Source organism: Oncorhynchus gorbuscha, linkage group LG08, assembly GCF_021184085.1.
Source record: "Oncorhynchus gorbuscha isolate QuinsamMale2020 ecotype Even-year linkage group LG08, OgorEven_v1.0, whole genome shotgun sequence".
Lineage (NCBI taxonomy): Eukaryota > Metazoa > Chordata > Actinopteri > Salmoniformes > Salmonidae > Oncorhynchus > Oncorhynchus gorbuscha.
Genome location: NC_060180.1, coordinates 25,915,080 through 25,941,389, shown reverse-complemented (window position 1 = coordinate 25,941,389; position 26,310 = coordinate 25,915,080). Strand labels below are relative to the sequence as shown.

Here is a 26,310-nt window from a genome sequence, read left to right as displayed (position 1 = left end):
TAAGCATATGGTCATGTGAGGATATGGTCATGTGAGGATATGGTCATGTGAGGATATGGTCATGTGAGGATATGGATTTGGTCATGTGAGGATATGGATATGTAAGGATATGGTCATGTGAGTATGTGGTCATGTAAGGATATGGTCATGTATGGATATGGTCATGTGAGGATATGGATATGTAAGGATATGGTCATGTGAGGATATGGTCATGTAAGGATATGGTCATGTAAGGATATGGTCATGTGAGGATATGGTCATATGAGGATATGGTCAGGTATGACAGGACGTCCGATAACAACTTCTATGATACATGAACACCCCTTAGTACAAAACCAGAAGAGGAGTGCAGTTTCACACAGTTTCATTTCGGTCTGGTGAGAGGGTATGTGTTGGCCTCTGGCCTTGACATACCAGAACGCCCCTACTGCTACACTGTGTGTGTGTGTGTGTGTGTGTGTGTGTGTGTGTGTGTGTGTGTGTGTGTGTGTGTGTGTGTGTGTGTGTGTGTGTGTGTGTGTGTGTGTGTGTGTGTGTGTGTGTGTGTGTGTGTGTGTGTGTGTGTGTGTGTGTGTGTGTGTGTGCGCTGAAGAGAGAGCACATCAGTGCATGTGCAATGCATGTGTGTGTACTGTATGAATGTGTGTGCATTTGTGTGTGTGCATGGGTATACATTACATTACATTACATTTAAGTCATTTAGCAGACGCTCTTATCCAGAGCGACTTACAAATTGGTGCATTCACCTTATACTACATTGGTGCGTGCACACACTCGTGTGTGAATGTCTCACCTCAGCACATCCTGAGAGTCCTTGTCCGAAGACCTTGAGGAGTACTAAAGCATGGGGCCTCTCCTGGGAGGGGGAGAGAAAGAGACCCTGAACCGATAAGAAACATTTCAGCCCGTAGGAACGAGGTGTCCTAACCCTCTCCCTCCTTCCTCGCTGTGCTGTTGATGTCTGTGAGGAAGATAGCAGATTATGTAGCAAGTTTATCCTCCACTACCATGGCGAGCAATGACAGCCAATCAGCCTTAGCTGAGACACTGAGGCTTTGTCGTGCTTGTTGCTGGTTACTTTATGTAATGTACCTATTTTTTTAGGGGGTTGCTCTGGCCCCTGCAGGTGCATGTTATGCCATGGCCTGAAACCAAGGAGGTGGGCTAAGTGCTGACGGAGCTCAGAAAACAGCTACTCTGTCTTTCTCAAACATCTTCAAGGTCTCTGGGGAGGGATAAATGCCCACGAGAAGGTGTTTGCTTTGGGGAGAGAGCTCTGGATCTGCACAGGGTAAGTCAGCTTCTTTTGGATGATTTTCACTTGATAATAATATAGACCTAAAACTCTATCCTACAGGCTCAGGCAGAGAATAAAGTCTATTTTAGTTTTTTCACATGTCCTGTTAAGCAAATAATTATTAAGAATGTGTTAATTGCAGTTATTGTCTTATTCAATGAGTGAAGTCCTGATTTTTTTTTTCAACGTATTCTAAAGTATTATTTACTTGTGCAAAGTTGCCGATACATGATCAAATATGAATCACTTCGTTTTTTGACGTTATTTGAATGACATTGCATAAGTTTTCAAATCCAAAGAGTTAATTCTGTGGGGTTGTCTGTGTCTCTCCCTTCTAGGTCCACACAGCGGCCGATTCGAAGGGGGTATCTGTACTCGCTGTTCCTTTTTCCTATGCATATACCTCTTTGAGATCTAGCTTTAAAGAGGCATAGGGCATGGGAAAATGGGGCTGCAGAGGTATTTCACCGACCGGACTGCCCCTGGTCAACCAGCACAGCCCTAAGTTCTCCCTGTTCCCCCATCTTGGACCTGAACCAGAGAACCGCAGAAAACAAAACCACAACAAGAAACCCTGAACTCAGTGGAGAGACTGTACCATACCTCGTCACGAGAAACTGGGTTTTACAATGTCCTGAAATATTCTATTGTCATTTCCTTTATTTTGTATTTTTGATGATACAACTATAGTATATTTTGTCGATGTCCAAGTTGTTGTTTTATTGCCTGCTTTCTATATTGATGCGTTGTCCACCTAGTGGGTGGAATTGTCTGGTGTTGTTCAGTAACAGTCTATAAAAAAAATGTTGGGATGAAGAACCAATTATTGATCTTCAATTGTCTTATTTTCGGTTACAGGACAAATGTATCCCTTCAATTGGATAGTTAGTGAGTAATCAGACAATCACATCTTAAATAGATTTACATTTGAGTTATTCTTTGACATCGTTTAAATAACACCATACCACCTTATACCTTGCAGAAATGACACTAAGACGATTTTAACAGAACATTCACAAATGAATAAGATTTCGAGGAATGGCCATCTTTATAAGGTCAAGGGCATTGCACAATATGATTTAGATCCGCGTTTCCTCGAGCCTATGAGATGTAAAGAAGAATATAAAGTAGTTATGGTAAAAGAAAAAGGTTTGAAATAGTGTGTTTCTGATCTTATCATACACATTTTCCAAAAAACAGGAATCTCCGTGATTTTCCAAAATTACGCAATGTTCTTAAAACTATGCTGGTTTCTAAGAACTATGCACGGTTCTAAGAATCTTGCCTTTAATTCCGAGAATTCAGTTGCAATAGATGCTTGTACTTCTTGAATAACATCGACCTGTATCAGAGCCATCTGTAGCCAAGAATAAACTGGAAGAGTGAGTGATGGGGGAATAACATGAGTGCTCATTATGCAGAATACAGCCATTGAGACTACTATTCCCACCCTCCTCAGTCCTGTCGGCTCCCCTCCGTCTGTAGCCATTCAGCCACAGAGCAGTCAGCTCTTAGCAGGGCAGTTAGCACATTCTGACATTACTACACATGTTAGTTTGTCACAATGGTGAATTATTAACATTAACCATAAAGTAAACTGCAGTTCATTTTTAAATACTGTAATAACAGTTCATGTTGTGCCTCCTAGTGGGTATTACCAGAATAATGTTTTGTCAACCAATGACAGAAAATGTATTTAAATGATATGCCTGGTGCTCAGTTTGTAGTATTTTTGATTTATTGAATTACAACAAACTGTGTTCTTGACACAATTTTAGTAAACAACTCATACAGTAAATGGATGAGTAGCACTTACAAAATAAGTGAAATAAAATGTTTTTCTTCCAGGTCTCCTCAACACCCGGAAACAATCTGGTTCAACCTAAAGACAATCCCTTCTTACCCAATACCCACCCTCAGATCAAACAAACTCAGATGGACTGATTCAGATTCAGCTGGCTTTAGATATTAACAATAGCTTATTCACTCAGAAATGGACTGTTTGGAATGATGAATTTAAGAGGTATCTATTGTTGTACTAAAAATACAGTGATTTAAACAAATCTAAAAAATATTTTTAAAAAGAGGCCTACACTTATCCTTTCCATTTAGCTTAGACAATACCTGAGTTCCTTTAGGTCCACAACACCACACTCATATGCAGATCACCATTTTGGTCATGCAAAAACATTGCCTCTCAGTCTACAGACAAGTGGGCATGTTTAACTATTGGTTGTTATCTGTGCCTTACCAAACTTAATGCAAGAAGCAAAACAAATCATGAGGATTTTTTTGCAGAGCCCAATACCAGTCCTGTATTCAATAGACCAATACCAACAGCAATAGGTGTCAGTATCCCTTAGATTTTGCATAAACCATAGATTTAAAATATAATATATCATTTAGGCCTATTGTTTGGAAACGTGAAACTCTACATGTCTTTGTTTAATAGAGTGCACAGTCAGTGACTCAATACCAGAGCTGTGATTTTGCTGGACTGGCTACATTTTTTGACATTTACATTCGAGTCATTTAGCAGATGCTCTTATCCAGAGCGATTTACAGTAGTGAGAACATACATTTCCATACTGTAGTGAGTGCATGTACATTTCATACTACTCCTCGATAATATCTGGGCATATTTGACCTCAGATGCACTGCAAGCCCTGAGTGTTGTGTCAGATGTTCTATTTTTCAGAAACAACTTCACTCAGAACTGGTTGAGATAGAGTGAGCATATCATCCTATTAGAGGGGACATAAATAGACTAGTTTCCACATAAATGTCCCATTGGTAAATGGGATGGACCCTTGAATGACTCCAGAATTGTTTATGACGGAAATTCGGAATGACTCAATCAGCCACCTATTTAGCTGGTATCAACTAATGACTTTAACTTGAGGTAATATACACCTCTAGCAGACTTTAGGGCGCCGTTCCCTCGCACCTCTCGAGTAAGTGCGAATCCTTCGATTGAGAGACAATAGAGCTCAATGATCTTGTAGATACCTCTTCTTTGATGTCTCTTTCAACCTCTTTGAAGATGCAAATCTCCTGCTAGCGGAGTGCAGGCAAGGCTCGGAGCCACACCATATACCACCGGACGCCATCGGAAATATTTGTCTACAGCAGCCGGCATACAGACAGACAGGCGTATCTAACTGCATACAGACGTATATATCTGTATGCCACTACATGTTGCTGCAGACAGATACCAGTGGCCTATACTGCCTACTGATATATTAACCTTGCAAGTCAGTTAAAAACAAAATCTTATTTTCAATGACGGCCTAGGAACAGTGGGTTAACTGCCTGTTCAGGGTCAGAACGACAGATTTGTACCTTGTCAGCTCGGGGGTTTGAACTTGCGGTTACTAGTCCAACGCTCTAACCACTAGGCTACCCTGCCGCCCTAACCCTAGATACGATCAATTGTGATCATGATGTAGTCTGCATGTTCACAATGTAAAGGGTTGGGTTGAAGAAACGCACCACTGACACCTACGGAATATTTGCTAAACCTATAGAAGGAATGGGCGATACCAAAATAAGCACCAACGAGGAATCAACGACAAGTTATTGCCATACGTTTTCTGGAATTATACCGCTTGTTGCGTGACCATATGACAGGTGTTTAAACACCAAGCAATTGTGTTCTTTCATACACAAGCCACGCTAACGTCCCGTGTCAATAACTCGTCTCATAGCTATATAACCACTTATGGTGTCATGGATTTTATGTTTAGTTGACCTAGAATATGTATTGATTTATTCAACTAGGTAATTCAGTTTAAGAACAGACCAACTTTATTTTAAATGACGCCCATGAACAGTGGGTTAACTGCCTTTTTCAGGGGCAGAACAGACCGATTGTCAGCTACCTGCTGCCCAGTGTTTGGCAGATTAGTGAACGTAAGTGTGAATGAAATGTGCCCCTGATTGTGGGGGAACTGTCTGATTAAAAGACAATTATTCCAAGGACTGAACCGAAACTATTATGGAATAGTACATGCATAATGGCAAAAACAAGCACAAGGTAAAAAAGCAAGAAGCCGGTGACAATTACACATTTTATTTGTGAAAAACGTAATATTCAAATGTTTACTTACTTGTTTATTTATTTATATATTTATTTATATATACATCAAACGTAGTACTTTGCAAGTAATTAAAATGTCTACAATAGCCTCAAAACAGACAACGATGGAGACAGATCTAGATTCTAGATACAAATTCCCCAATTGGAATCAACCAGTTGCGAGTCAAATAATTAAACAGAAGTTCACTATTAAAACAGAAGTTATACTTTAAGAATCAGTCTTTAGGATTGCTGTCCAGTCAGTAGTAACAGGGCGCCAACATCATGGGGAGAATTGGTTTTCCATGAATCATCTGTTGCAAATGGATGTGATGTGGGCAGAGCGCTTGTGTTCTGCGGGCGAAGTTGTGGAGCTGTCCACCAGGCGCTTGGTGCTGAAATGACGGAGCGGCGTAGACCAGTGGAGGCAGCAGAGATGCTGGAGTAGAAAATAATTCTGGTCGCAGGTCTTGGACCTCGCGTTTCAGCTTCATCCTTCTGTTTTGAAACCACGTTTTCACCTGAAAGGAAATAATATGATATATTAATGAATGCTAACGTTGTAATGGTGTTTCTTGATCAAACCATTAAATCCAAGTCGAGAAGACATGTCGTAGCTTAGGCTATGGCTTGTGTCCTTACCTGAGTTTCAGAGAGCTTCATTTTCTCAGCAATCTTTCTCCTCTGAGTTGTACCGAGGTATTTGTGTTTGTTGAATGTTCGTTCTAGTCTGCAAATCTGATCAGAGGTGAACTTGGTTCTCATCCTGCGGTGTAGTGCATACTCGCCGTCGCTATCGTCCCCCACCTCGCTCTCAGAGCCCGACGTGTAGCCACAGCTATCTGGAAAGGTAAACAAACAAAATAGTCAGTCATTCATGCAGAAATCACAAGTAGGCGTATATGTAACACACTCCAACATCAAATGCTCAAATCGATTGTTTTGAGGGGGAAAATTATACACGAACTGTTTGGAGATGATGGAGTGTAGTCGTCTTTAGCAGCAAGCTCATTCATGTCGACATGAAGGATCACTTCAGCAGGTCCTTTTGGCTCAAATGCAACTTGATTAGACGTTGATGGAGCCCGGGGAACAACTACACAAGGCATGCGGGACCTTGTCCTGTCATGTGATGTGTCTTCTTCGATGTCCACTTGGTCCGTTGAAGTGTTGTAAAAACTTTGAGATAGCCATTCGACTGAGAAGTTCGCCATGGTGTGCCCTCTTGTTGGTGCGATCTGGTGGTCTATTGTATGTAAGGCCTCGAACCTCGGGTCCTCGCTCTATATAGGAGACACCCCACTGTATTTGCATATGCAAAGGTCTCTCAACCGAACGATACAAACCGTGATGGTCTGTGTAATGGATATTAATAGATGTTGCAATCGTTGATGTGTCCCAGCGCCACCATGTCTGAGTAGGCTATGAAACTCAGTCTAGTCAGGTATAGCCTCCTAGTTGCCCATCTCAGAATGAAATGATTTAGGTATGTCAATTCCTAAAGAGTATGACTTTATGAGTAGACGGGGTTAAACTCAATTGTAGGCCACTGCTTTGGTTATATTACATTCTTTCATTTGGAAAAGTAAATACTTTTTTTATGTCAATAGCATCGACATGATTTATTGATAGCCTACAATAATCTAACGGGGAAATATATAGGCCCTATATATCCATGCAATGCAAATATTGTATGATGGCATACGGCCTTTTTCTATACGTAAAATGTTCTATTGCGCTGATATTCTATGAGGCCAGGCTACTGTAACTATCATTTGTGAGACCATTGTTCCAGACGTAGACAGAAGCGCCCAGCTGTCTGCTCACCAACATGAAGCTGATTGCCGATGAGGACCAATTGTAGGTCTGACACAGTGGGTGTGAATGCTGTCAAGCATGCCTAAACGGAAAATGAGAGAACCACATTTGATCTCTGTTTACTTGTGAATTTGAAAGGGCATTTTGCTTTAGGCCCCTGGCGAATCGTGAATCTCAAGCAACCATGTGCCATAGCAGGTCTCAATGCAGTTCCTATATTTCATTCAGCACATCAACATCACTGCACTTCTTCGTAATACCTGCACTGGTTGGAGCTAGAAACACAATCATTTCGCTTCACCAGTGATAACATCTGCAAATCTATGTACACGACCAATAAACGTTGATTTGATTTAATTGCATAATATAGCCTACAGTAGTTACCCTCTATTTCGTATCTGTCAGTATCTGTCTGTATGGGTGGTTTTGTGATCTAGTCTACCACCTTTAAATGATCACGCTTCAATTGATTGTTTACGGCCAACTGGACAATGACTGCTTTTCACATGTATTTATATAGACAAAGTTATATCTATTTCCTACTTCAAGACATAGCTTCTCAGCAATCGTATCACATAATCCCATTGTTACCCCAGGCACAACATCAAATCTGAGATCGCCATATGCAAAGGCCAATATATAGTTCGTTTTGTAGGCCTAAGATTTGTTACCTGGTAGTCATGGGCCAACATAAGGGAGAGTAGCCTTGGCAGTTTGGTTCAACAGCGTCTACGCTAATCCCATAAAGGCCTATAATGAAGTTATACTTTTAAAATAATTTAAATGCCAAAATAATTGAATTCTTAGATGGGCAAGTAGGAGGCTGTTCATGGGGATCCTTAATAAATACAAAACATACAAATATCACTGTTGGTTTAATGTAAGTAAACATTTCACGGTAAGGTTTTGTATTCGGCCGCATGTGACAAACACGTTTGCTTTTATTTGATCAGGGAAGCTACCAGATTGACAACTCAGGCCCAAGAGCCAATCAACTGATCCCCAACCACACTGCGTTTCATGACCCTGGAGCATCTATTATTGAACGATAGATCAATGTGATCTAGTCATGGTACCCCTAATCATGTCATCAAAATAATGCGATCATCCTACATTTAACATAATTGATTTAATCTGTACATATGGCCCTTGACAGCAACTGTTGTCGCTGTCAAACGTGAAAATGTTGACGTTGACATTGCATACGAAAGTAGAAAAGTAAGGTTGTGATATAAGATAGACTTTATTGAATGATAAATATAATTTTAACATCTGTACATCTTTAAAGAAATATAAAACATTTCACGTCCAAGAAAAAACAAACAACTAGATTTCACACACAATTTAGTGTTAGAGTGGAAAGTTCAGTCTGTAGCTTTCAATGTCCTTAGTATAAATATGCGTAAGGGTGATGAGAAACCATCTGTTCCATGGGGATCTGTTGCACCATGGGATGGTATATCACGTGGTTTGCAGCGGGGGAGAGTTGCTGTTCACCGAAGCCGTGGTACTGAAATGGTCGAATGGGCTGGAACATCATCTGAGATTGAACTGGATACTCCTGGAGCTCCCTTTTCAGTTTCATCCTCCTGTTCTGAAACCAAGTTCTCACCTGAAACATAACACGAAAATGGATTAGAACCAAATGAACACTAATGTAATCGAATGAAATATAAATACACGTTGTATAGGCCTAATGACAATAATGTGCATACCCACTGAGCACAAACGGGTTGATTCAACGTTGTTTGAACCAACGTGGAATAGACGTTTAATTGACATCTGTGTCCAGTGGGTAGTTTACATTTAGTTTATGTTCTTACCTGAGTTTCAGAGAGGTTCAACTTCAGTGCCGTTTTGACTCTTTCTCCAGCATCTGGATACTTGTGTTTGTTGAAAATCTTCCCCAGCTTTTCTATCTGCTCCGGTGTGAACCTAGTACGCACACGTCGTTGGCCACCGTCTCTCTCCCCCTCGCTCGCCTCTTCCACAGAGGGACATTCCGAGGAGACCGCCTCACTGTCATACCCCGAGATGTACCCGCTGGTTTCTGAAACTGTGATACCATTGTCAGTGAACACACTTCAATAAAACACCCATCATTAATCATGTGAAATATATGTTTTATTATTGTTATTATCGTATCGTATAGTAAATTGTACTTACGACTTGGGGAAGAACACGTTATCGGATGCAGAGGTGAGCTCAACCTGGATTCTAGATTTTGGGGTTCTTCAGTGGAATCCGTGAGTTCAATCCTCGTGGTCTTTGGTTTTGGTTGGAGGTAGACCTTGTTATAAAATGTTGGCGGTTGAGGCTGTACCATACAAGGAACATGGGGTCTGCAGTAGGTTGGTATAGTGTCCACAGGTCCTTCTTTCGGGTTGGTGTTGTGATTGCTCTGTGCGAGCCAGTCGACAGAGAAGACCTTGACCATGTTTGCCTCTAGGAGCTCTGTGTTGGTCAGCATACTATCTAAAGAGGGCCAGAGAATGTTGTGACAAGACCTGTTGAGGGCCCTCCCTATAAAGTCCCGACCCACTTAAAATTGTGCATATGCAAAGGCGTGTTAACGCCTGATCGATTCCCAGTGATTGGGGCCTAATGCCTCGTTGTTGAAGCCTTTCACATCCTGATTGTGTGAAAGCCTGGCGCCACCAAGTCTGTGAGAACCAGTTGAGCTCGTGCATTTGTCTGCCTCAGCTGAAAGTATACTGAAACATCACATACAGAGGCGGAGTGTCCTCATCCGCATCATAGTTCAAAGGATGTTTATATGTTGACACAATGTCTGTATTTAATATTAATAAAAATAAGAACGTGACGTTTAAGTTGTATTCCAGAGCGAATAGATCACACTGAAAACAGCAGACCAATTAAAAACACTATCTAATCTTTGCCATAGGCCCAGACTTAATAAAAAAAGGAAACCTCAATACGACTAAACTTGTAACACCATGCTGCAACACAAGTTAGTGAGGGGAGAATTGTGTCTATGTCTGTACCTTGTGATCCCAGAGGTGACACCACAGTGCTGGGGCGATCTTTGTTCCTGGGGCCAGTAGTTTATCCTGATCTGGTAACCTAAACAGGTACAACTCCAGACCTTCTACAGTATTAGGTGATTAACTAGTTGTAAAAAGGTTTTATGTGGGCCATGATGGGACCATAGTTTTTCTAATCAGGTCACATGGTTTTTAAAAAAAGTATTGGCAAAACTCCTGTCAAACTGCAGCAACCTTGTACTTGTTCATATTCATTATATTTAAAGCCAGACTAACAGGGGGGTGTCCTCTAGCCTACACAGAAACAGTGACAGCAACATGAATGGACAATATAACTGCTTTGTGCATGTTTGCATCATGTAGGCCTAATAACTCCGGGTCTATTGTGATTATTGATTCAACTTGGGCTGACTAGGCTACCTAGACCTTTTAAATCCAAAATGATTGACAGATAATGTTTGCACGAGTTCACACATCGCGAGGCTAATCGGTCTAAAAAACAGCACTTTGCCCCTCCCTTTAACGCTTTTGCAACAGTATCTTTTATTAAACTAAACCGAAAGTGGTGGAGTTCTGCACCCCACCTGATTGAAACGTTTAAAGACGGTCGTGGGATCGTACACATACATTTCAAGCAATTACTGTGGCCTCTATGATTTTATGGGAATGGAATGATATTTTATAATCCTTTACAGTTGACCACTCTGATATTAATTATTTAAATGATTTTACACAACATTGCAGACTGATCATTTACATCGTTCCTTTCTAAGCCCCTTCCACAACACTGAAATCAAATGTAAAGCAAAGGCAAGTAAAATACTACTCTAATGGTTTAGCATTAACACCTCTTCGATACCCCGGTGAGCACTGGCGCCACTGGCCCAACGAGACAGCATTTGGCGCAATCGGTTTAAACATTACAGATCAAAGGTATTACAGTAGCAACACAATTAGGTTTGATTGTAATGTAAATCATGGAGAGCAAGCTCTAAAGAAGTCTGAAAAACGCCTACATTGGCTTGGGTACATGTGGTTTTGCATTGCTTACACATGCGTAAAATATCCCCAAAGAGGCCTGTCCAAAATTGCATTCCAGCCAGATGTTCGCCAGAAAGAATGTCAAAAACATCTAGAAATGGGAAGTTGAAGAAATTTGGTCAACCCAAATGATCCAACCAGGCCAATGTCGCCAGGTGTCCCTTCTCTCTGTATACGAAGCCCTTCACGTGTTTCAGTCTCTTCAGATGGAAGACCCCCAGCAGCTACGGGACAATACCCCTAAAATTATCGCTTAGCTATGACAATGCAGATAAGGATATATTGAATGTCTCCTTTATCGATGATCTGACTATTGCTTCTCAGCCTCCCAATTACGACCCTTTATCTCGAGTGCTTTGAAGAGGTGCCCTGATCCCGTCAGATAACAATGGATGCTGTCCGGTCCTCACGGGACGCCGCCGGGGGAAGTCGTTTCCATACAGAGCATATTTCCTGGCCTCTGTGGCAACGTCCTTAGTAGTCGGAGACACATTGGACCCACAACTATAACATCTCCACACACAATGAGCCTGTCACTGACGCATGCTCTTCGATCCTCAGCGATCAGGTCGTTTCTGTTTGTTTGTGGTGTTGCTATAAATCCATACAAAAACTCAAGTAAGATACAATACATCTTTTCATAGATTGAGTTCGCTTCTCATTTTAAGCATGGTGGGCTACATTCTCGTCCCCTGGTTGATGAGTTATATAAAAAAATCAGGAACTTTTCTTTCAGTTAGAAAATATATGAACATACGTGGAAAAAGACCCCCCAAAAAGAGGCATTTGGCATAAACTAACATATTTAGCACATTTACATCAGACTCTGAAACATGAAAGATTACAAGGTAATTTACTTTGCGTTTTTAGATGCTTGAAATAGTGCTAGGAGACATACAATAATTGTAACTACAGCACTTAATTCTCATATTCAGTACATCATTTAAAACGAGAATTAACTTAACAAGATGTCAATGTGCTAAATATAGTAGTATGATTATGCCAATGTTTATGTTTTTGTTATGCCACATGCATGTATGTTGATATATATAGTTTTTGACTGAAAGAAAGACAGAACATTTCATGATGTTTTAGCATTAATCAACCAGGGATAAGAAGGTAGCATACCATGCTCAAAATGTGTAGCAAACTCAATCTATTAAAACATTTATTGCAGTTGTTTCAATTAGTTTGCAAATCACATGTTTAGAAAATGATCTAATTTCACCTTTGCAAGTCTGACTATGCAATAATTTGTATCCTATATACACCGTAGTTACATTGCAACATTAACGTTTGTTTAAAAAATATTTTAAAAACACTTAGTGTGTGGAACTATAGCAATTATTCAGGTATTTGAAATCATTTTGTCATAATAGCCAAATAGATCAGGATTTTGATATTTCTCTTGTATCTTGAAATGCTGTAATTATCATGTCAAATAGCCATTGTCAATGTATTTAAAATGGTGATCCGGAGGGATGAAAATGGTCATTAGCTAGCTGTGGTTGTATCAAAACATCTCATTTAGCATAGTACACTTAGTGAATTAAAGTGATTTAAAGACATGACGTCAACTCATCATGAAATATTGTTGCACATTATCATCATTATGTTGTCTCGGAGACGAGCAAGAGAAACGCCAGCATCGATATGCCTCCACCAGAAGGATTTTTAAAAGTCCCATACTGTTTTCTACTCTCCTCATCCCAATATAAAAAATAAAATAAAAAACAATTCAAAGTTTCACTTGGCATTGGAGTCCGCTTTGGAGATAATCAAGGAGTTGGATGTGTGCTGTGGGTTGTCAGGCTATGGGGTGCAATGTGGGAGGTTGAGCTGGATTCTTACAACAAAAAAATATTACCAATAAACAGAGAAAAATGAACAGTTTTTCCCAGACACCCACACAGTCCCTGCTACTATAGGAACCCAGTGGGGTGTGGAGGGTTCGAAGTCTGTTGAGTAGTTGTCTGACCTGGGCTAGGAATAGGTCCTCTCTGTCCATATAATCATATTCATTTTATCTTAATAGACCAAATTGATCCTAGATTAGCAAGGATGCGGGTCACTGGAAGGTGGCCTTCACCCTCTTCAGTGTGTTCTGGATCCTGCGGGTGTGTCGGTCAGCGGGGTTGTGGTGGAAGTTGGCCTCGTTGTCTGCAGCCAGCAGGGGAATGTCACAGCCACTGAGGTGGGCTATTCTTAGTCTGATGTAGGCCTGCAGCCCCAGGTCAGGAGTGAAGGAGTACACCGTCTCCTGGAATGCATGCACCTGACTCACCACCTTGGCTATGGTTCTGGAGAGTGAGTGAGAGTGAGAGTGAGTGAGAGTGAGAGTGAGAGAGTGAGAGAGAGAGAGAGAGAGAGAGAGAGAGAGAGAGAGATTGAGAGAGAGTGAGAGAGAGAGAGTGAGAGAGAGAGAGAGAGAGAGAGAGAGAGAAAGACAGAGAGAGAGAGAGAGAGAGAGAGAGAGACAGAGAGACAGAGAGAGAGAGACAGAGAAAGACAGAGACAGAGAGAGAGAGACAGAGACAGAGAGACAGAGAGAGAGAGACAGAGAGAGACACAGAGAGAGAGAGAGACAGAGAGAGAGGCAGAGAGAGAGAGACAGAGAGACAGAGAGAGAGGCAGAGAGACAGAGAGAGAGGCAGAGAGACAGAGACAGAGAGACAGAGAGAGAGAGACAGAGAGAGAGAGAGAGAGAGGCAGAGAGAGAGAGACAGAGAGAGAGAGAGAGAGAGGCAGAGAGAGAGAGAGAGAGAGAGACAGAGAGAGAGAGAGAGAGACAGAGAGAGACAGAGAGAGACAGAGACAGAGACAGAGAGAGAGAGAGAGAGAGAGAGAGAGAGAGAGTGAGAGAGAGAGAGAAGCAGATAAAGCGGCAAAGAGGGGTGACAAGAAATTACAGAAAATTAGGACAAATGCCGCGGTAAAAGTTGGGGCCACCGTGGAGATGGAGGACAAGACAGACAGAGTAAAAAGGAGAAAAAGGAGTTCGCTATTGTTCATCTGCGGCAGAAACACAAACATAGTTTCCCACCACTTTACTGAACACTTGCACCATATACAGTACAGTAAGTGACCTGATTTCCAGAGTAGTCTGGGAACCTAGGGTCTATCATAACCAGCTGTGATGCTGCCTCTCACCGTGACCCTTATGACCACAGCATCTGTCAACATCGATGCGTCTAGGAGCACCTGGTGTGCCACATCTCCTAATATCACACCCTATCCCCGATACACCATCTGGCTGTGTGCTAGCTTTAGTAGAGTAACCCAAATCGTACACGACTGCCACAGAACAAGCAGCTGTGTCATTATCGTCCGCCGCGACTTTCTGTGAACCCAGCATCTGGCCGCCATATTTGAGTGGGTAGAAGGACACAGGGAAACTTGTTTGATGGCAATTTGGCCCACTTCGTTACATCGAGGGAGAAAGTTAATCTCAAGTTTATGCCGTTTATCAATGAGTGTCAGGTTGATATCCCTGTCAGTGCAAAGGTGACCAAAATTAATCTCAAATATAGATACATGCAAATAAATGCTATTGGTAAGTATTTTGAGTGTTTTGGCCTTGTGTAGGCTACAAGATTTTCTAGACCCAGATTAAACATAGTCCTAGGCATGTATTCACAAAGCATGTGAATCTAGGATCACATTTTCCCTGTCCATATAATCTTATTCATTATGATCTAAAAGGCTACACTGATCCTAAGTCACCACTCCTACTCTGAGACAGTTTGTGAATACAGGCCCAGGTGCCAGTTTCCCGGACCCTATATAACACTAGTCCTTGATTTAAACCTACTTTCAAATACTCCATTCAGATTCTCCCTAAAACATCCTTTTTAGTCCACGACTTAATCTGTGTCCAGGAAACCGGCCCTGAGAAATTGCATTACGTTCACTCACCTGAGTTTTGGCCACTTGTAGGCGCCACTGGTCAGAGTGAAGGCTCCTATCTCCAGCTGCTGGATGTGCATGGCCAGGATGTGGACAGCAGGGAGGGTGGGTCTCCTCCTCACATGCTCTCCTCCCATCAGACACAGGTTATCACTCTTCAGAAAGACCTGACAAAGAGGGAAGAAGAGGGGAGAGAGGGAAATAGAGTGAGTGAGAGAGAAAGAGCATTCACAAACAGATGTCTTACTCTTCCATTGATTTATAACATTGATTTCATGAATAAAAATAAACTGTAAAGTTGAGCAAAATCCCTCCTCTTCCAAGGTCGGCACGTGTACTGAATGTTACTTGAGAATATTTTCCATCAAGTTTGGTTTTATATGCGCAGAGGTCTAAGCCACTGCATCTCAGTGCAAGAGGCGTCACTGCAGTCCCTGGTTTGAATCCAGGCAGAATCACATCCGGGCGTGATTGGGAGTCCTATAGGACGGCGCACAATTGGCCCAGCGTTGTCCGGGTTTGGCTGGGGTAGGCTGTCATTGTAAATAAGAATTTGTTCGTAACTGACTTGCCTAGTTAAATAAAGGTTATAGAAATAAATACATAGCCAGTGGTAGAAAAAGTCCTAAAATGTTATACTTGAGTAAAAGTAAAGATAACATAATAGAAAATGACTCAAGTAAAAGTCACCCAGTAAAATACTACTTGAGCAAAAGTCTAAAAGTAGTTGGTTTAAATATTCTTAAATATCAAAAGTCAATGGAATTGCTCAAATATACTTAGTATCAAGTATCACAAGTTAAGGTTTTAATGATTTCAACCCCTTATATTATGCAAACTAAACTCAGCAAAAAAATAAACTTCCTCTCACTGTCAACTGTGTTAATTTTCAGCAAACTTAACATGTGTAAATATTTGTATGAACATAACAAGATTCAACAACTGAGACATAAACTGAACAAGTTCCACAGACATGTGACTAACAGAAATGGAATAATGTGTCCCTGAATAAATGGGGGGTCAAAATCAAAAGTAACAGTCAGTATCTGGTGTGGCCACCAGCTGCATTAAGTACTGCAGTGCATCTCCTCCTCATGACTGCACCAGATTTGCCAGTTCTTCCTGTGAGATGATACCCCACTCTTCCACCAAGGCACCTGCAAGTTCCCAGACATTTCTGGGGGAATGGCCCTAGCACTCACCCTCTAATCCAACAAGTCCCAGACATGCTCAATGGGATTGAGATCCAGGCTCTTCGCTGGCCATGGCAGAACACTGACTTTCCTGCCTTGCAGGAAATCACACACAAAATGAGCAGTATGGCTGGTGGCATTGTCATACTGGAGGGTCATGCCAGGATGAGCCTGCAGGAAGGGACCCACATGAGGGAGGATGTCTTCCCTGTAACACACAGCATTGAGATTGCCTGCAATGACAACAAGCTCAGTCCGATCATGCTGTGACACAGCATCCCAGACCATGACGGACCCTCCACCTCCAAATCGATCCCGCTCCAGAGTACAGACCTCGGTGTAACAGTCATTCCTTCAACGACAAACGCAAATCCGCCCATCACCTCTGGTGAGACAAAACCGTGACTCGTCAGTGAAGAGCCCTTCTTGCCAGTTCTGTCTGGTCCAGCGATGGTGGGTTTGTGCCCATAGGCGACGCTGTTGCCGGTGATGTCTGGTGAGGACCTGCCTTACAACAGGCCTACAAGCCCTCAGTCCAGCCTCTCTCAGCCTATTGCGGACAGTCTGGGCACTGATGGAGGGATTGTGTGTTCCTGGTGTAGATGTTGGGCAGTTGTTGTTGCTATTCTGTACCTGTCCTGCAGGTGTAATGTTCGGATGTGTAACGACACCTGCACAGGATCGGTACGTGGTCCGCCACTGTGAGGACGATCAGCTGTACGTCCTGTCTCCCTGTAGCGCTGTCCTAGGCATCTCGCAATTTATTGCTCTGGCCACATCTGCAGTCCCCATGCCTCCTTGCAGCATGCCTAAGGCATGTTCACGCAGATGAGCAGGGACCCTGGGCATCTTTCTTTTGGTGTTTTTCAGAGTCAGTAGAAATGCCTCGTTAGTGTCCTAAGTTTTCATAACTGTGACCTTAACTGCCTAACATCTGTAAGCTGTTAGTGTCTTAACGACCATCCCACAGGTGCATGTTAATTAATTGTTTATTGAACAAGCCTGGGAAACAGTGTTTAAACCCTTTACAATGAAGATCTGTGAAGTAATTTGGATTTTTACGAATTATCTTTGAAAGACAGGGTCCATTTATTTATTTGCTGAGTTTAGATGGCCCAATTGTAATTTACAGATAGCCAGGCGCAAACTCCAACACTCAGACATTAATTTACAAACAAAACACATGTGTTTAATGAGTCCGCCAGATCAGAGGCAGTAGGGATGACCAGGGATGTTCTCTTATAAGTGTGTGAATTGGACTATTTTCCAGTCAAAATTTAAAAAGTGCTTTTGGGTGTCAGGTAAAATGTATGGAGTAAAAAGTACATTATTTTCTTTAGAAATGTAGTGAAGCAAAAGTTGTAAAAAATAGTAAAAATACCCCCAAAAATAACATAAATAAATACTTACAGTATTTTTAAATAAGTACTTTACACCAGCCTTCAGCCATTCTTAAATGAGAATACGGTGTGATGTGTGGTAGCACAAGCTTAATTTCTATATAACAATCGTTTAAATAAACCAGTAAAAAAATGAATATAACAAAATGCTGGCCAGCTGTGAGCATGTCACAGAATTTCACACACAGATGTGCTGCTTGAAGGTGTTTTTCTTTCGGTTTATTTGCCTGAAGCACCACGTCTCTGGTACAGCAGAGGACACACACACACGCACACGCGCACACACACACGCGCGCGCACGGCCTCACCTGCAAAGCTCGCAGATCCTCAAGGACCTCACACACCTTGGTAGACAGATGTTTCCAAGCCTATCGGCAAGAGAAGAGGTGTTTCATTGAGCAAGAACCAATACATCTGTCTCACACTTACGGAAGCTTTACTCCCTTAAAAGTTCAGCATTGACTAGAACAGGTAGAATATTATTAGAACATGGAGAAACAACAAGAATACATCCATTTCAGTTGTTACACTTACACAATTAAAACGGGACGTTTCTGTTGCACTTCACGGGGTAAGCACCCATTTTCGGTGCCGTTACTTCCTCCTACGTCTTGTTTCAACACAAACTCTGATGTTCTGGCTTCCATAACAGCAGAGTAAAAGAGACATTTCCCTTCATTAAGGGCCTAAGAGGTACGTTACTTTACAAACGTTCCACCCTGTCTGTGTAGAATTAGTATTCTTTTTTTTCCATGGGGTGATTCCGAAAATGGCTCTGGTCCGAAGTAGTGCAATAAATGTATGTAGGGAATAGAGAGACATTTAGGGAAATATAGTGCTGTTTCAAATGCAGGCACGCAGACTTACCGGCAATTGCCTGACAATCACATTCTCCAGGCCTCCAAAAACCTGCATTGCTGTGGCAAAGTCTCTTGATTCATAGCAGTGTTTGGCAATTAGGAGAAACTTGGTGAGCAAAGCCGCTTGGATCTGCAGCAAGAAAAGAAGACGAGAGATCCTATGGTCATGCATTCACACAAATCGTTATAGAAAACAAAGAACACATCATATAAGTGCATCTGATGGCTCTCACGTAATTCGATTCAATGGGCAACGGCTGACTGTGAATGCAAATAAATGATGTGTGTGTGTGTTCAATGACTTAATGATGCACGTCGATATAGAGATCACACCGTACTGTCCAACAGAGTTGTAGCCTCGTTACTAGTAGATCTCACCTTTATCGAATCACAGATGACGATTTCTGCAGAGACCCAATTGGAGACGCTGTCAGCATATCTCAGTAGCTGTTGGAGGTGGGTGTCCTGTGGAGTCCCTTCATGAACAAATAGACTGCTGCCCTCTACTGGAGGAACAGAGTGTGACGCATGTCTGTGGCAGAAGACAGGCAGTCAGACGAGAGACTGGGCTGTTGATGGATGGTTTATTTTATGTCCCAAATTGTCAGGGATGCAATGGCTGACTGGAACGAATGGCTCATTATGTAGCAAGTGATAATGTGTTCAGATTATACATTCTGGTGTACTCATTTGGTACTTCAAACAAATTTGACTGAAAAGCCACTGAAATATGTGGAGCGCAGGGAATATTTACTCACTTGGTGACACAAACAGCTTTGTCCCTGACTCCTTGAGATTTGAGTTGAGGAAATGAATTGGGTGACAGCCTTGAAACATTTCCTGCATTTGGAGAAAAAAAATTCAAACCAAAAGCTTATTTTACACATTTATCTGCTAAATGACTCAAATGTCAATGTAAATATATATTGCAGGTCTGTGAATCTGTTTTAAAATTTGTAAAGGAGTGATTTGTCTCCCCCTGGTGTTTATAAATGACAATGTTTGTGGGTGAGTGTGAATGCATGAGAGAGTTAGAAATTGCATGTCTGTGCATATGTTGCAGCAGGATGATTTGGTGGGCTGTGCATGTGTGCATGCCAGTGTGTGCGTGCGTTCGTGTGTACCTGCTGCAGTAGAGTGAGTTGCTGTGCCGTGTGTTGGGCGCTGTGTTCACTCTGACTAAAGGGGTATCTCTCCTCGCTTCCAAGGCAGGCACTGGAGATGTCATCCATAATCGAGGTGTAGTAGGGCCGGGGCAGGGCTGCTGCTATGGAGTAGGCCTTGTCTTTAGGCTGGGTCGACTGGGGCTCAACCACCCTGGATATCCTCCACTGGAAGCTCTACAGAGATACATCAACTTAGAAAGGTTCTGGCTATGAATACATACAGTACCTTCAGAAATTATTCAGATCCCTCGACTTTCCCCCTTTGTTGTGTTACAGCCTCAATTTAAAATGGATCACATTTAGTGTCACTGGCCTATACACAATACCCCATAATGTCAAAGTGGAATTATGTTTTTAGACTTTTTTACAAATTAATAAAAAATGAAAAGTTTAAATGTCTTGAGTCAGTAAGTATTCAACCCCTTTGTTATGGCAAGCCTAATTATGTTCATCAGTAATTATGTTTAACAAGTCACATAATAAGTTGCATGTGCAGTAATAGTGTTGAACATGACTTTTGAATGACTACCTCATCTCTGTAGCCCACACATACAGATAATTGTAAGGTCCCTCAGTCGAGCAGTGAACTTCAAACACAGAGTCAACCAACGTTTCGCAAAGAAGGGCACCAATTGGGTAACAAAATCCAAAGCGACACTGAATAGCCCTTTGAGCATGGACCAGTTATTAATTACACTTTGAATGGTGTAACAATACACGACAGTCACTACAAAGATACAGGCATCCTTACTAAGTCAGTTGCCGGAGAGAAAGGAATCCGCTCAGGGATTTTACCATTAGGCAAATGGTGACTTTAAAACAGTTACATAGTTTAATGGCTGTGATAGGAGAAAAATGATCGATCAAAAACATTATAGCTACTCCACAATACTAACCTAAATGACAGAGCGAAAAGGAAACCTGTACAAAATAAAAAATATTCCAGAACATGCATTTTGCAATAAGGCACTAAAGTAAAACTTTATTTTTTTTAAATGGGGCAATGAAATGCACTTTATGCCCTGAATACAAAGTGTTATGTTTGGGGCATATCCAACAACACATCACTGAGTACCACTCTTCATATTTTCAAGCATGGTGGTGGCTGCATCATGTTATGGGTATGCTTGTTATCGGCAAGGAAGAGGGAGTTTTTTTGCTGGATAAAATTAAATGGAATAGGGCTAAGCACAGGCAAAATCCAAGAGGAAAACCTGGTTCAGTCTGCTTTCCAACAGACACTGGGCGACAAATGTACCTTTCAGCAGGACAATAATCTAAAACACAAGGCCAAATATACATTGGAGTTGCTTACCAAGACGAAACTGAATGTTCCTGAGTGGCCTAGTTCCAGTGTAGACTTAAAAATCGGCTTTAAAATCTAAGGCAAGACTTGAAAATGGCTGTCTAGCAATAATTAACAACAAACTACACAGAGCTTAAAGAATTTGATAAAGAACAATGTGCAAACATTGTACAATCCAGGTGTGAAATGCTCTTACCAAGAAAGACTCACAGCTGTAATCGCTGCCAAAGATGATTCTAACATGTATTGAATACTTATGTAAATGTGAATACTTAAAATAGATATCTCGGTATCTCATTTTCAATACATTTGCAAACATTTCTAAAAACATGTTTTAATTTGGTCATTATGTGGGTATTTTGTCTCGATGGGTGAGAGAAAACAATATATTTAATCGATTTTGAATTCAGACTGTAACACAACAAAATGTGGAATGAGTTAAGGGGGTATGAATACTTTCTGAAGGTACTCTATATACCGTCGCTGCCATTAATGACTGCACACACTGTGGTTCTTATTGGACAAGTCCAGGTAGTCCCTCCTTTATTCAGTCTCTTTTCTTCCGTTTGGTGCCAATGTTTGATGCTAATGCAACATAGTATTCACGTAATGAATACAACGCAGCTCTGATGGTCCCAATCAGTTGAAATACATAGTGTAAATTGATTATTTTTGAGTCAGACAAACTTTCAGTACTTTGAACCAACCATTTTCTTTTCTGACAAGAAAAACATCAACAACATAATAGTACACTCATAATAATCCTTCTATGGACCTTCCTTCCAGAGTACCCAATAGCTGATTTTTTGCATGAGGTATGGACAGATAGTGCATCATCATCATCACCCTCCTGCATGCTGATTGGGCTCCCACAGCCTTGGCCCCACCTCTTCCTGGAAGACCTCTGAAGAGTGGTCAAAAGTCTCTCTCCTCTACTGTCTAACGGAGACACCTAAATAAGAACCAGATCATTACAAAAACCCTCCTTCAGAGTATTGCATGGCTCAACACTGAAAAATAGACAAGAGCAACAACACTGCTACAGATTTCACTAATTAGTTGACATTTACATAATTTAGCAGATGCTCTTATCCAGAGCAATTAGGATTAAGTGCCTTGCTCAAGGGCACAGTCAGATTTTTCACCTAGATGGCTCGGACAAGCAAACCAGCAACCTTTTGGTTACTGGCCCAACGCTCGTAACCGCTAGGTTTCCTGCCGGCCCAGTTGAGACATTAATCCGATGATTAATTTCTTGAGTGACCGGTTTTTAGCTTTTTTGTGATTAATTGATGATTGATCAGCTGTGTAATTACTTCAGTGGTGAGGAAGTTTTCCAGGGTCATCAGCAGGCTGGACTTGGGGCTGAAGTCCACCATTATGTAGTCAGTCAGCCAGGTTTGCAGCACGTCCAGACTCCGGTGGTACACCTTAGCACTGTCCCCTGACACATCTGGATCACCTCTGGTAGAAAAAGGAATGTGAAGATCACACAGAAGCACAGAAATAGAATATCTAGACCGGACATGCTAGTTACATAGATTATCTTTAACATATTTAAAAATATGAAAATGAGCTATATTCAAGCCGAAAGTATTTTAAGATCAGACATAGTGGGTGAGGGGGGTGTTAAAAAAGCTGTCATTATTACAAAAGAGTCACATTAATTCTGGCTAGCTACTTTTCAGAATTCCCCTGAAAATAGAGTTGATTTTCTGCCAGAGTCAGGCCTGACATTCTGAGAAGTGATTCAGGCCTGGGCTTAGATTTGTTGTGACAAGATTTCATGTTTTGAGACCAACTCTACTGTAGGGGGGAAAAAAACATATGTCTGTACTGTATCTCCCTCTGTGTGCTAGACATGAGTCTGCAACTCCCTCCAGCTATATATCCCAGCCCAGAACCCAACTTCCTCTAGAGCACCTGTCAAACTCATTCCATGGAGGACCGATTGTCTGAAGGCTTTTGCTCCTCCCTTGTACTAGATTGATGCATTGAGGTCACTAATTAGTAAGTAACTCTCCTCACCTGGTTGTCTAGATCTTAATTGAAAGGGAAAACCAAAAATAAAATAAAAAAGGAAAACCCAAAACAATCAGACTCTAGGCACTCCATGGAATAAGTTAGACACCCCCGCTCAAGAACAACATTTCTCAATCCACATTTTTGTTCTCATCTACCCCAGAACAGACACCTATCCAGCTGGCTCTGCTGTTGTTAATTCTGGGCTTTACAACTGATGAAAAACAAAAGAAGAGGAAAACACAGAACTAGAATTGGAGGCAGGTTTGCCTTGATTTTCATCATTCCTTGTGTGAACTTAGAATCCATTGAAACAAGTACTCAAGGGTCCACTCAAAATGGCTAAAATCCAGTCTCCTTGCATGTTTCTGAATGAGCGTTTGTTATTGGCGGTTGCCATAGAGATTCTTGCAGTAGTAGAGAAAGTGGTAGCAGAGTACTAGGAGTAGATTTCCTGATCTAAAGAGGAGAATGACCAGCTGCGGAGACTGTTACAGATCAGACCGGAGATAAAACGTTGTATAATAGACTCCCTCTGGTTCTCTCTTGCTGTCTCCAACAGGGTTACCCCTGAGCAGCAGCACTGTAAGCAGGACCCAGTCTCGTGCAGGAGGACACAGAGCCCACACAGATTAAGGAGAAACAGGAGGAACTCAGGACCAGTCAGCAGGAAGTGCAGCTTCAAGGGATTTTTTTGTTTGTTTACACCAAAGACTCAATTTCACTTCTGCCTGTGTGAAAAGGGAATGTGATCAGGATGACCGAGAGTGACTAAGCCATTGGATCGCAAACCTTTTCGCACCGTGACCCACATTCCCTGTGACCCTTCAGATAATCAAAAACAATGCCTCCAGTCACAGCTCAGTCGTAAGTAGGGACCCAGTAGGACTTGACATCAACTACCATTAGATCCCAACCTTCCACTGTGTACAAAAACACCATTGAGAAAACCCAGCACCACGTCTAAAAAAAACTGACCGCTGAGTTGACTGTGGCAAGTGCTTCCCTGTGATTGGTAGGCTGAAGACACACTTGAGGATTCACTTCAAGAAAAAAAGTAAGTGGGAAACTTAACAAAACATATGACTCATAGGGGAGAAAACATTTAGCTGCGGTCACTGTGGCAAAAGCTTCACTCACAAGGAGTCCCTAATGGGGCGGCAGATAGCCAGTAACCAAAAGGTTGGCTGGATCGAATCCCCGAGCTGACATGGTAAAATCTGTCATTCTGCCCCTGAACAAGGCAGTTAACCCACTGTTCCCCGGTAGGCTGTCATTGTAAATAAGAATTTGTTCTTAACTGACTTGTCTAGTTAAATAAAAGGTTAAATAAAATACCTGAAAATGCATATAAAAAGTGTCACACAGGAGAGAAATCATGTGACTGTGGGAAACGCTTCCATCGCTAGGGGACCCTGAACAGGCATATACTGTTTGCCCACAAAGAAAATAGGACACAAAATGTATAGAATAATTTAAATGAAGGCAGAGCGATGATCTCAGGAGATGGGAGCAAAAAGGCAGAATATGGACAACACTGTTAGGAAAGCAAATTATTTCTGTGGGTTTCAGAAATTCATGTGTTATGAATTTCCTTTCGTAGAAAATCCTATACAAATACATTTTTATTTAATTTGAATGATGATGTAATCAGAGTATTGCAGGAAACAATGGAAAGGAATGGAAAAGCTGGCAAATTGAATGGCCCTATTCAATCAAACTGATAATATCAGTTATTGCAACAAAGGACTTCAATTCTGGATTCATACACTCAAGTAACACATTCATAAACATGCTGGAAGAATGTTGGACTTATCCCAATCGCAGCTTACTGGTTTTGAATTATGTTATCAATGTTAATTCATTTTTGTCAACTTTTTATGAAGTAAAATGAATAAGAAAAGTATGATAGAATGTAGCTAATTTTCAAAGGCAGCATTCATGCCAACATAATTATAGTTGTGCAAAAATGTGATCCTTGTTTTAAACAAGCCCATGTTAACAGTTTACTTATTTGACCTCAATCTACAGTTGTGGAAGCAGAGGTGGCACTACAGGTTCAAAAGCCTAGTGATTCTTGAGTGATCGGCCAATCATATTGCTCAAATACAAATAGCACAACTTTTCTGCGTGTAGTCTTCAATAGTTTACAATGGCAGGTTAATTTTGAACTACGAAGCAGAAATGTGCTGAGAAGTTACTGGCCCGGTAGATGCAGCTGCTTCTAAAGTACTGGGGCAAATGCTGTTTCGCCACATTTGACCATAGACAATTATTAGACCAGACATTAATTCCACAGAATCAAAACCAAAGAAACACAATGACTAGAAGGGACATTTCAATTATATTTCTAAGCAAACATAGGGTGTCAGGCCACCATCCAAACAGCATGAAAATCTATTTGGTCTTATGTCCGTTTCCATTTCGGCGATAGTAGCCTGATAGTACCCTGCTACTGCACTGGTGAATTTGCCCATCAGGAACTGAAGGAGTTCTTGAGGGGTACAGAAATAGCGGTAAGTGTACAGGAACTGTTGGATGCAACCCTCCAATGGAGCATTTCTGTCAGAGGAGGAGTTAGAAAAGAGTTCAGTTTGGTATCTGTTGAATGCAATATCTAAGCGATTGCGCCACACAACAGGTTTAAACGAATTAGGACAAATCAGTGAAACACATTTGATATACACAGATATAAATAAACAGACATGTCTTATTGTGCCCGATGTAGGTATACATTAAATGTTACATTTTCTCAGCAATCAAAGGCATGATGATGGACAGTAAACGGTGATGCTCAGTTTAACACATTGACCACTAGAGGGCCACCATTTAAAACAGGGCTGCCCACTTCCAGCAGCCTCAAAGTCAAATGACCCTGCAAGCTTACATAAAACGATATCCGTTCAACATTTTAGGTAAGCTTGCAGTATAAGGCGGCTTTGCGAGGCTACAATTCCGGTCCTGGAGGGCCAAAACAACTCTGGCTTTCACCCTTTTAAATCAGGGACTGATTCAGACTTGGGACACCAGGTAAGTGCAATTAACTACAAGGTAGAAACAAAAAACAGAAGTGTTTCGGCCCTCCAGAACAGGAATAGGGAAGCTCTGATTTAAACCATACTTGCTGATACACTGTTAATCACACTCATGGGTTTAATAGTTCATGTATTATTTTAACCAAAAACCTTTTACTGTAACCTGTTATATAGTTAGTGTTA

At 41.5% G+C, this 26,310-nt stretch overlaps 3 protein-coding genes and 1 long non-coding RNA gene across 10 annotated transcripts in view; 1 reads left to right on the top strand and 3 right to left on the bottom strand.

Moving 5' to 3' along the window:
- The first annotated feature begins 898 nt into the window (after positions 1-898).
- On the top strand, positions 899-2,120 carry LOC124040810. The gene is made up of 2 exons (XR_006839796.1): positions 899-1,291; positions 1,636-2,120. It is a non-coding gene; the product is annotated as an uncharacterized LOC124040810 (long non-coding RNA).
- A 6,297-nt stretch (positions 2,121-8,417) lies between these two features.
- On the bottom strand, positions 8,418-10,305 carry LOC124041405 (homeobox protein vent1-like). Its single transcript, XM_046358937.1, has 3 exons — positions 9,360-10,305; positions 9,017-9,249; positions 8,418-8,805 (listed from the first exon to the last, which is right to left on the bottom strand). Exons 1-3 carry the CDS (start codon positions 9,661-9,663, stop codon positions 8,581-8,583), a joined length of 762 nt encoding a protein of 253 aa, XP_046214893.1. The 5' UTR covers positions 9,664-10,305; the 3' UTR covers positions 8,418-8,580.
- Positions 10,306-10,474: 169 nt separating this feature from the next.
- LOC124041406 (kinase non-catalytic C-lobe domain-containing protein 1-like) lies at positions 10,475-18,936 on the bottom strand. Its single transcript, XM_046358938.1, has 5 exons — positions 18,832-18,936; positions 18,606-18,728; positions 18,047-18,106; positions 15,155-15,312; positions 10,475-13,539 (listed from the first exon to the last, which is right to left on the bottom strand). The coding sequence occupies exons 2-5, from the start codon at positions 18,651-18,653 to the stop codon at positions 13,308-13,310; spliced, it is 498 nt and encodes a 165-aa protein (XP_046214894.1). The 5' UTR covers positions 18,654-18,728; positions 18,832-18,936; the 3' UTR covers positions 10,475-13,307.
- A 143-nt stretch (positions 18,937-19,079) lies between these two features.
- LOC124041404 (kinase non-catalytic C-lobe domain-containing protein 1-like) overlaps positions 19,080-26,310 on the bottom strand; it is a 28,298-nt gene continuing 21,067 nt past the window's right edge. For 4 of the 7 annotated variants that reach the window (XM_046358930.1, XM_046358934.1, XM_046358929.1 and 1 more), the window contains 5 exons: positions 25,541-25,654; positions 22,387-22,534; positions 19,723-22,022; positions 19,357-19,438; positions 19,080-19,130 (listed from right to left, as the gene is read on the bottom strand). In XM_046358930.1, coding sequence (XP_046214886.1) covers positions 21,804-22,022; positions 22,387-22,534; positions 25,541-25,654 — 481 coding nt within the window. In that variant the 3' untranslated portion in view covers positions 19,080-19,130; positions 19,357-19,438; positions 19,723-21,803. The remainder of the gene's footprint in view (positions 19,131-19,356; positions 19,439-19,722; positions 22,023-22,386; positions 22,535-25,540; positions 25,655-26,310) is intronic. The other 3 variants (XM_046358932.1, XM_046358933.1, XM_046358935.1) reach the window with 3 other exon arrangements.

What these genes read in the sequence shown, in the direction of transcription:
- LOC124041405 (XM_046358937.1), bottom strand. Translation starts at nt 9,663, where the DNA reads ATGCTGACCAACACAGAGCTCCTAGAGGCAAACATGGTCAAGGTCTTC. An exon ending in AACGTGTTCTTCCCCAAGTC is followed by an intron (nt 9,250 to 9,359) that starts GTAAGTACAATT and finishes ATGGTATCACAG; the next exon opens with TTTCAGAAACCAGCGGGTAC. An exon ending in TGAACCTCTCTGAAACTCAG is followed by an intron (nt 8,806 to 9,016) that starts GTAAGAACATAA and finishes GTTATGTTTCAG; the next exon opens with GTGAGAACTTGGTTTCAGAA.
- LOC124041406 (XM_046358938.1), bottom strand. Translation starts at nt 18,653, where the DNA reads ATGCAGGTTTTTGGAGGCCTGGAGAATGTGATTGTCAGGCAATTGCCG. An exon ending in TGATTGTCAGGCAATTGCCG is followed by an intron (nt 18,107 to 18,605) that starts GTAAGTCTGCGT and finishes TCTTGCCGATAG; the next exon opens with GCTTGGAAACATCTGTCTAC. An exon ending in TACAAGTGGCCAAAACTCAG is followed by an intron (nt 13,540 to 15,154) that starts GTGAGTGAACGT and finishes CTCACTCTCCAG; the next exon opens with AACCATAGCCAAGGTGGTGA.